The sequence below is a fragment of the Quercus suber genome, unplaced genomic scaffold, assembly GCF_002906115.3.
Source record: "Quercus suber isolate HL8 unplaced genomic scaffold, Cork oak 2.0 scaffold_625, whole genome shotgun sequence".
NCBI classification, from domain to species: domain Eukaryota; kingdom Viridiplantae; phylum Streptophyta; class Magnoliopsida; order Fagales; family Fagaceae; genus Quercus; species Quercus suber.
In genome coordinates, this window is record NW_027070068.1 from 396,320 (window position 1) to 407,509 (window position 11,190).

General features: G+C 34.2%; 1 protein-coding gene across 1 annotated transcript; it reads right to left on the reverse strand.

The window, feature by feature from the left end:
* Positions 1-211: 211 nt before the first annotated feature.
* On the reverse strand, positions 212-5,269 carry LOC111993341 (glucan endo-1,3-beta-glucosidase 3). Its single transcript, XM_065765421.1, is given in 5 exon segments — positions 212-876; positions 1,052-1,079; positions 1,235-1,323; positions 1,325-1,721; positions 4,880-5,269. Coding segments are annotated over 5 exon segments (690 nt in total). The 5' UTR covers positions 4,938-5,269; the 3' UTR covers positions 212-758.
* Between the last annotated feature and the right edge of the window lie 5,921 nt (positions 5,270-11,190).

An 11,190-nucleotide genomic window follows, 5' to 3' on the forward strand; every position in this document is an offset into this window, starting at 1 on the left:
AAAAAAAAAAAAAAATGATAGTGCTTGTGCTACTTCCTATTTACTTCCTATTTATCTACAAATTTGTTTGTAAGAGTAGAAAATTTTCGCACAAAAATGAAAAGAGAGTTTACGAAGCCAAAAAAAAAAATGAATAGAGAGAAGGCAAGAAAAGAGTTGAAAGAGATAGTGAAAAGGAAGAAAAGCAAATGTCTCTGATCTGCACCCATAGTTCAGATGAACGCACTTTTTATTATCATGCTAACTAGCTACAGCCGGGTTTACAAATTAGGCAACCCATGATCGGAATTTTGGTCAACCATAGGGCCCATCCAGAATCTTTTGCATTGAAAGGCACTACAGAATCGAAATGTAAGTTACAGCAACATTGTTGAGAAGCAAACAACTTCCCAACATATTGGGGGACCAAATGAAGATCACATGTACCACAATTTTCACCCCCTTCAGAGAATACGTTAGTTGAAACCAAATTTTTGCCTCAACAAGATTAGTTACACCAAAAATCCCCCACTTAATCCCCTTCCGGTTTGTTTGTACAGAATCCAATAGATAAATCACTATCAACTAACTACTTGCCGGATATATATATGACCCTTCAAATCCTCTTCCAGAGGAACAAAACTGGGTATGCTGCAAGTTTTTTCAACAGATGCAGAATCGCATATATCTCTGAACAATCCAACATTTGTCGAAAGAGTTGCAAACAAATGCATGAAGTTTTCACAATAAAACTGCACTCAAAACTAAAATGCCTACAATCACAGAGCTCGTGAAAGAACCATCACCATGGAAAAATTGTGATAGGCAGCCAGAATGGTAGAATTGGAAGATGGGGCCAGTGATGTGCCATTTACGATCGTGCCATTTTTCCCAACACTACATTCACAAATAGACAGAAAAGTTCAGTGCCATAATATGTAACTTATTTCAAAACTTTTAAGATGTAATCAAGAAGTATAAATGGATGTTCATTGGACAAAATAAAGATTTTGAGCAATTAACATAGAGGTAAGTAGCACAGAACCATATAATTAAAAGTTTCAGTTCATACCTTCCGGGAACTATACAAGTACCATGACCTGCAAGAATTGGCAAAAAACAAACATTAGTACTATTAAGGTGCAAGTATAAAAACAAATAAAAATGAAAAAGCGTTTTCTTTGATTTATAGCAACTCTCATTAAAACATGGTTTTGTCAGAACAGTCTTAAGGATCAAGTTACAAAAATCATACTTGGATCTGTTGTAGTGATGGTCGCCACCCCCTTAAAATCACAGGTCCCAGGAGATTTAGCCATCTGCTGAAAATATGCATTGAATGCGAGTGGAGACTTTGATTTGGCGATCTAGATTAGAGGCAACAAGGGCAGAGTGGATGAACTTTAACGCTGAGACTAGGACTGGAGCAGCATTTGGGAGGGTCGTTAGGACTTCAGATCCAACAGCTATTGCTGTAATGTTGGTAGCAGGGACATGAGCTAGAACATTACGAGTAACCCAGTTGGCTGCAGTGGCATTGGACTGACCAATACCAAGGAGCTGGTCATTGGGAACAGCAACAGTCACCTGGATGCCTGTGTTGGCAAGGGCAAGGAGCATGGCTCGGTCAGCATCATAGAGCCTGACATGTCGAATATTCTGCGCTTTAAGAAGGGCCACTACCTGAGTTGGGCTTGGCATGTTAGAGACGTCTGTACCAAGATTCACTCCAATGAAGGCATCTGCAAAAGGAAAAACAAGGTTGAAGGCTTAGACATATACCTTGTCCATGGGAAACAGATTATGTTCCATATTCAATAAAGCACAACACTTAAATACGATCCTTTGTGCAACAAAGCCATAGTTTAATGTGGACAAACAATCAAACATGTATGCATTATTGAGATGAGAGTAAAAAGAATCTAATCATTCAGAAGATTTTCAATATCATCAGTTGGCCTTCTTATAATATCGACTTGATCAAATGATAGTCACCCATTCACATACTTTATGATCAATCACAACAAGCAGATTTTAAGCTCTAAGTTTCAAGGATAAAGTTAATTATATTCCAACAGAAGACTCTCAATATCATCCTATAATCCTAACAAACTAGCTACAAAAAAATTTAAAAAAAAAAAAAAAAAACTGCAATAACACTGGTTACTGTGTGATAGTTTAAGCTACATACGGTACAATGAGGTAAACCCAAATGATCATCTACCATTCACATAGTTTCTGAATAATCAACAAGAATATTTAGTGTGTTAAGTCTCACCAGTAAAGCTGATGATATAGCCAACCACAAATACATGTTTGATCAAACGTAAACAGAATATATAAACTCAGATACTACCAAACATCCATCTACTCTAAGTGGGTCTAGTTTAACACCTGGGTAAGACCCAATCCAATCAGACCAACTCCAGTTAAGAATCATCATAAAGCAATGAGCAAAAATTGTCACTCCAATATTTAGTTGGAAGGGGTATGTTATGATCAGCCCCTAGATTATGGGGCTCATTGTCCCTCCGAAGTCAGGTATTAAGCTTGAGGACTGATTTGATCTTAGATATCGTAACACTTACTAGAACTAAAGTTAACAGTCTTTAAATTATAGAAATACACAGGACACCAGGCATTATAAAATTCTGAGATCATTGTATGTCTGCTACTGGAAAAATCTGATGGATGACAATAATTTACTAATCTTGCTATTGAGATCTGGATTTTTATGTTTTCCTCTTCTGTTCAAGACATAAAAAATTATACAATCAAACAGCTATGATGGGCTTCCAGACGAGTGATAATTAGAAAGAGAATGAGCAGCCAACAAAATTAAGGATGCTATATATCTGGACCATACTTGGGTTTGTATATGTGTGTGTGTGTGTGTGTATATATATATATATATAACAACAGAATGCCATCATCCGAATCAAAGTTTTGGCCATCTGTAGCACATTCATATATCAAAATAATGGAGCTTTGCTTACCTCTGATTGTTAATCAAAGAAAACAAACAGTATCCTAGTATTTAGATGCTTCTAGAAAATAACAAACATTAACTAAGAGCACAAATTGCATGGTCCCACACATGAAAATTTCAAATTTATAATCCCATAACTTTTTTCTTTTTTTGAGAAAAACACACACACATACACACACAAGGGAGAGGGAATGGGGTTGTAATCCCATAACTTAAAATGTATATAAATGATTTAAGACATCTAGACCAAGCTTAAGAAACCACATAATTTCCTAGGTGGAAAGTGATGTGGTGCTCAGTTGCTCACCACCTTAACACCTGGCATTCATTCATGACAGACTTCAAGGTCATTCACAGCTTGTTCCTTCCTAATCCATCAATAATATTTTGGCAAAAAAGATCCAATGCATACGTTAGAACAGATTCATAACTGCATATCAATAAATTTTTGGCAAGAAGGTACAAATTATTAAATGTTGGCTGGCTGGTCGGTGAGCATCACATATGATTTGTAGCATTGCTTCCAACAAATTATCATATTAGGAGGCCTGCCACGCCAGAAATTACGTGGCACTCTGTACATAAATCCAAGAAATAAAATTTTAACCGTTAAATAGAATCCTGGAACACTTTTTTTTTTCTAACTGAAGATACTGCATTTTTTTTTTGGGGGGGGGGGGGGGGGGGGACTATAAAAAAACATATATATATATATATATATATATATTCCCACATGTTGGACCCCACTTAATAAGGGCAATTTAGGTGAGGAGAGAATTGTTAGATAAAATGATTCTTGTGAGACAATTTGGTCATTTACCAGGGAGGAGGAAGGGGAGATTCGAACTAATGACCTTTGCTTCATGAACTGTGGTCCCCAGCCATAATTTCCTAAGATACAACTCCCTAAAAAAGTACAATAGAGAAAAGATGACTAAGACCATACTATTACAATCACCCCACCTCGTTCTATGAAATAGTTGTAATCTAAAATGCCCCAAGATTTAGATCTGTGTCATTTAGATATAGCCAATTCCATATTCAGAATAGTTGAGGAAGGTGTGGGCTTATGGACATAATACGGTGGACCAACCGTCCAGTATATTAGATTCCAGAATCAGAATGACAATACTACCCTTTTTTGAATAAGAACTACATGGTTTTCCAATTCATACAGAAGATGTTTTGGTCCCACATTTTCTTTGGAAATGTAGTATAAGGTGCTAAAGCGCTGACAAGTGAGCTGGGGCGCAATAATGTATAGCCCATTAAAGAGCCTTAAGGACAGATCAGAGATTTTAAAATAAAAGGGAAAGATTTGCTACAGAGACTTCCTGCTTTGGCCAGTTGAAAGTCAAAGACCAGACCACTCCTCTCTAACACTCACTCTCACTCTCTCTCTCTCTCTCCAACAAACTGTTTGTTCAAATCACTCAATAGTTATACTTATCCAATACATTATACAATTATAGAGGAAAATATAAAAGGGGGCATTTTACATAACTGAGTTTGAATCAATGGGACACATAAAAAGAACTACTACTTCACCCATTTTAAAGATGAAGGAAAAGAAATTGCTCAGTTTCAACAAAAGTTATATGATACCCATAAAAATAGAGGCAAACCCACATAGAAAACACATCAAGCACACATATAATGCAAATTGAAAGGGGAAGGAAGAAAAGAAAAGGCTATTAGCAGATAGTACATCAAAAATGGTATAGGGGAATGGGACCCATTAGTTTTAAATCATAAAATGTTAAACATATATAGAATAATAAAGCAAGTTAAGCCATTAGTGAGCACACAAAAGCTCAGTTTCAGCAAAGAAAATGGATAGCCAGAAGTCATAATACAAACAAAAAGACAAAGGAAAACAATGAGAGCAAAAATAGAAAGAAAGAAGCCCACCTTCATCGGCAGAAACCACAGAGACTGCTAGTAGGAAGAAAAGCAACAGCATAGCCATTGAATCCCAGTATGAAATCCTTAATCTTCCAAAACAACAACACAAACCCACTTAGACCAATCTCAAAGAAAGCAAGAAAAAAGGATATCTGAACCAACCCAAAAGAGATAACCAAAAAAAAAAAATTTGGAGAGAGAGAGAGAGAGAAAAGAGAGCTCCTTTTGAGGTGTGTGTAAAAGTTGAAGAACTATATGTAAGCAGAAGGGTTTTTGAGCTCCCTTTTAGTTTAAGTTTAGTTTGGTTTAGTTGGGAGCTGTTGGGTTTTTTAAGGTGGGAAAGAAAAAGAGGTTTATTTTGACTAAAATCGAACGGCTGAGAGAGACATGAGGGTGCATGGTGAGCAGTGAGGAGTAGCACAGAATAGAAGAAGTTGGGGCGTGGGGTTTCACTTCAGGGCTTTAAACTATGTTTTAGGCTTTGTATGTGAATCCAATGCGTGTCAGAGGGTCACGATCCACGAGGAAACCAGTGTATGACGTGGAATTGTAGCTGGATTCAACGGTTACATTCCGGACACAGACGTATTTTATTGTTTGTTTGTTCTTTTGTATTGTAGACAAGGGTAGCCCCACGAGGGGCAAGGAAAGAGTTGGTTGCATACTTAGAAGAGAAGATCTGGGACCATAATTTTCTTTCCTTTTTTCTCTTTCATTTTTTTGAGCAAAAAATGGTTAGATAGGTTGAATAGTGTTCCACCCTTATCAGGCGATAATCATAATAGCACCCTAAATACTCTTAAACTAAAATCCTACACTATAATCATCAATGATCTAAGCGAACAACTTGCAAGTAAGGTATAAAAAAGCCACAACACACAGCTAATGGAGGACTCGAGCTCATACCCAAAGCATATTGGCCCAAGCTCTTACCTAACGAAGTATCATAATTTTCTTTTGTCGTAACTCTAATATGATAAATTGTGAGTTGTAAAAAGAAACGTGAGAAATTTGTTATGTCCAAAATAGGTAATTATTCACAATCTACCATGTTAGAATTATGATTAAAAAAAATGTTATGTTAATAGAATAACTTGAAATAGAAATAATGAAAGGGAAAAAAAATGTTGCATAGATGGAAATTTATGAGTGGGGATTTGCTTCAGTAGAAGAGGAATTCATTGTGGGTACTTGAGGACAATAAAAGGAGTAGGACAAGTGCCAAGTTGAGAGGTTCCTTTTTTTTTTTTTTTCAGTTCATAATCTTGCAATGTGCAGAGTTGAGAGTTGGAGGCTTAAAAAGATGGAATACTTACTAAAAAATTGACACTGACTATAGTAATGGTTGAAGGGACTTTATTCATAAGCTTCCGACTCCATCGAAGAATAAGCATCTTAGTGCAGAGCAAGGCTTACGAATATATATTGTTCACATTTATAGTATTATATTGTTTACTACTCTTGACAATTTAATTTTTATTTTATGGGTTTTGGGAGAGAGTTGGATAGTCTATATGTGTTTAAATTACTTTGAGAGTTTTACAGTGGGGTTGATCTTACACCTATAAAGTCTTCATGTACCCCTCTATTTCCCCTTTGTAAAAGAAAATGAAAACCCTTTTAAGGGGTCTATAGACTTTGACTCACACTATTAAGGAAGAAGTGGGTGTTGATTTTACAAGTCCCAAAGCTATCTTAGGAGTTGTAAGGTGGAATTGTGACTTACATCTATAAGGCCTTCGTCTACTACTCTTATTTTTCTTACTTGGCAAAAGAAAATGAAGCCCTTTAAAAGATCCCATGGGCTTTGTCCCAAGATGCTAAGGAGAGAGTTGGAACTTATACCTTGTTTGTATTTTTTTAAGGGAAGAGAGTGAGGGACTTGGAGAGGTTCTAATTACTTCTAACTACTCATTTTTAATTCTCTAAAATTAGAGAAATTTGGAGGGAGAGTAAAGTATAGAAATTTTTTACCAAATGAATTACCAAATTTACTCTTACCATATACTATGAAAAGGCTAATTATTCCCCTCTCCCTTACTTAATTTTAAAAACATCCAAACAATGTGGAGGATAATCATTCCGCTTTACTCTCATCCTCACTACTCTCTTCCCCTCTACTCCCTCCTATACTCCTCTCCCTCCAAACTTCCAAACATAGCATAAATTGCTTTTCTGCCCACCCATAATAACTAACAACTTATCACTTATGATTTATTGTGAAAATGTTGTAGATATAACATTTCTCATATGTTAAACCTTATTTGAATTTCATCTTTTAAGGAAAACATTCTCCTATCCATAATTTTCTTTTATGGTAAGAGAGAGAAGAAAATACATCTTAAGGCCTGTTTGAATTGAGGGGTGGGAGGGAGAAAGAGTGGAGGTGAGTAGAGTAGAGTTGGCTGAAAATTGGCTAATTTTGGGCCAATTTTACTCCACTCTACTCTACTCATCTTTCCTTTCCCTCAATCCAAACAGACCATTAGTTTTATAAATGTTTAAATTTGGTAGACTTTGGGGTATAACTATAAGGCGACCACCTACTTCTCCTATGCTCCTTACTTATTTACCCCTTGCACCCAAAAAAAAAAAAAAAAATATTGTTCACATTTATAGTATTATATTGTTTACTACTCTTGACAATTTAATTTTTATTTTATGGGTTTTGGGAGAGAGTTGGATAGTCTATATGTGTTTAAATTACTTTGAGAGTTTTACAGTGGGGTTGATCTTACACCTATAAAGTCTTCATGTACCCCTCTATTTCCCCTTTGTAAAAGAAAATGAAAACCCTTTTAAGGGGTCTATAGACTTTGACTCACACTATTAAGGAAGAAGTGGGTGTTGATTTTACAAGTCCCAAAGCTATCTTAGGAGTTGTAAGGTGGAATTGTGACTCACTCTTATTCTTCTTACTTGGCAAAAGAAAATGAAGCCCTTTAAAAGATCCCATGGGCTTTGTCCCAAGATGCTAAGGAGAGAGTTGGAACTTATACCTTGTTTGTATTTTTTTAAGGGAAGAGAGTGAGGGACTTGGAGAGGTTCTAATTACTTCTAACTACTCATTTTTAATTCTCCAAAATTAGAGAAATTTGGAGGGAGAGTAAAGTATAGAAATTTTTTACCAAATGAATTACCAAATTTACTCTTACTATATATTATGAAAAGGCTAATTATTCCCCTCCCCCTTACTTAATTTTAAAAACATCCAAACAATGTGGAGGATAATCATTCCGCTTTACTCTCATCCTCACTACTCTCTTCCCCTGTACTCCCTCCTATACTCCTCTCCCTCCAAACTTCCAAACATAGCATAAATTGCTTTTCTGCCCACCCATAATAACTAACAACTTATCACTTATGATTTATTGTGAAAATGTTGTAGATATAACATTTCTCATATGTTAAACCTTATTTGAATTTCATCTTTTAAGGAGAACATTCTCCTATCCATAATTTTCTTTTATGGTAAGAGAGAGAAGAAAATACATCTTAAGGCCTGTTTGAATTGAGGGGGGGAGGGAGAAAGAGTGGAGGTGAGTAGAGTAGAGTTGGCTGAAAATTGGCTAATTTTAGGCCAATTTTACTCCACTCTACTCTACTCATCTTTCCTTTCCCTCAATCCAAACAGACCATTAGTTTTATAAATGTTTAAATTTGGTAGACTTTGGGGTATAACTATAAGGCGACCACCTACTTCTCCTATACTCCTTACTTATTTACCCCTTGCACCCAAAAAAAAAAAAAAACCTTAATTTATTTTGTGTCATTTTAAGGGGTTTACTACTCTTTTTGGCTTATTTTTATTACATATTAAGGATCATTGATTAATTGTTCTAAGGTTTTGATTATTTTTATTCCTTCAAGGTTTTGATTTTTTATAAAAAGAATATGATCATATCATTGTAGGATGACTAATCTTAATTACCAATAATATTGTTTTAAGCACATTAGTCTAGAATTCTAACATTTTGTTTATTTCGCTACAATTTGATTTGAGTTTTTTATTTTTGTTTCCCTCTTACAAACTTAAGCCTCAATGAACAATTGAAGGAAATAATTGTTTCGTCAAGCTCCTGGACAAAATTGGGAAATGCCCCGTTTAAGCAAAAAAAAGCAGCATTATGCCATCTTTTCCAAACTAAATAGGGAAATGCCCCTCTTTTGAAAATCGAGTTTCTCAAAATCGATTTAGGCCCTATAGCGGCGTTTTTTAAGAGCCTATAGTGACGTTTTTAGGACCTATAGTGGCGTTCTTTTAACTCAATTTTAGGTAAAAAAAAATTAAAAAAATTGACTATAACTCGATTTTATGGAAGTCGAGTTACAAAACGTCACTATAGGTTATGAAAATGTCACTATAGGTCCTTAAAAATGCCGCTATAGGGCTCCAGAATTTTTTTTTTTATAACTCGATTTTGAGAAAATCAAGTTACAAAAGAGGGGCATTTCCCTATTTAGTTTGGAAAAGAGGGCATAATACTGCTTTTTTTGCTCAAACGGGATATTTTCCAATTTTGTCCCAAGCTCCTAGCTATGCCAAGTGATATTAGAGTTAGAATGGATCACTGCTTCACGACAAAGAATATCAAAAAATATTAAAAGAGATCAAACCCCGACCAAAATGGTTATCTAAGTGACTTAATGAGTTGGAAGCTCGAATGGTAGTTCAAAAAAGGAAAACATAAATCATTGAAAAATACAAAAATGTGGTTTTTGAGGATGAATATCATGATTTAAAGAAATATAAATTCTTTCATGTTGCTTGACCAATAAAACATGTGGCACGAGGTAGACAATAGAGGATGAGCAAGTTAAAAGTGTTTACTCATTACTGTGTTGATTGAGAGTCTCCATCAATTTACGATTTCTACCTTAATGATGATGATGGACTGAATTGAGTGTTTCATTGCATTTTATATATATTCAAGAAAATAATGTACATCAAGCATTTGATGCAAATCTTAAGAATATTTTCTTAGACATGGAAGGTTTGCATATACATATTACGTGGATGATGTCATTTTATGTTTGTGATAATGTTATTTAATACTTATCAAAAAAAAAAATGTTATTTAATATTTGAGCAAACTACCATGCAAAAAGAACTTAATAATTAATATTAACTAGTCACTAACTCGTACAATGCACGAAATAGTTAAATTTAAAATCATATATATTTTAAAAAACAAATAGAGAGTCTTGTATGAAAAAACCATTAATTAAAAGTTAATAGAAAAATTATTTTATAACTTAAAATAATTTTCCATAGGTATTATATAGGTATAAACCAAGTATGATACATATTTTAATTTTTTTTTTTTTAAAAAAAAAAACCGTAATGGTGGACGATGGCAGCTTTTGTTATATTATTTATCAAAAAAAAAAAATTGATAGGATATGAACAAATAAATTATAATAGAATTTGAATAGTTTTCCATAGGTATTGTATAGGTATCAATAAAATAGGATGCATATTTTAAATAAATAAAAAAGACAAGACTTTGTCTTCTATCTCTCTCATATGCTCCGACGCTTCACCACCACCATATGCATAGAGGTTATTACACGCCTTTGTTTAGTTTCTTATCAATGTAAATTGTTACTTTTAATATGAATAATGCACCTCCTCACTCCATATTATTCTGCTAATCAATCTAAGATTCCAAAATCAAGTAGGAAACATCTAAACCATTCCCATAAAGACTACACTTCTTCTTCTTCTTTTTTAAATACCTTTGGACTATATCACAACATTAATATAAAATTAATTATTGATGACAGGAAATTTGTGGTTTTAATGTTTAGGAATAAGCCCTTCTTCTTGTTGTTGATGACAATTTTTTTTACAAAGTGATTTTTCCAAAATCGTATAAGGGTTTTGTATAAAACATACATAGTAATACAAATTACACCAATGTTAGAGAAAATTTGATTGATGAAATTGTTAATTATTAAATCAAAATTACAATTAAATCTAATGTTTTAATTGTAAAAACAAATTTTTACAATTAAAAGTTTCACATGTAGATTTTCCATACTAATAAACTCACTCACAAGTCACAACAATAACAATATTATAAAGTAGTAATCATAGAGAGTTAAGAGTATGAAAGAGGCAACATGTCCTTACCTCTGCATTTACTCTAAGCAACTCCATGGATACAACGTTACAAAGTGGTCTCATGAAGTCTCGTATCCTCTTTGCAAAATCTTCAATTTGTTGTGTGTGTTTTCTTTGTGAAAATTTGAGTGAGTATGAAGGGTTTTGACCTTGGCAGGGGTTTATATTTGTTGAAATTTTTGTTATAGAA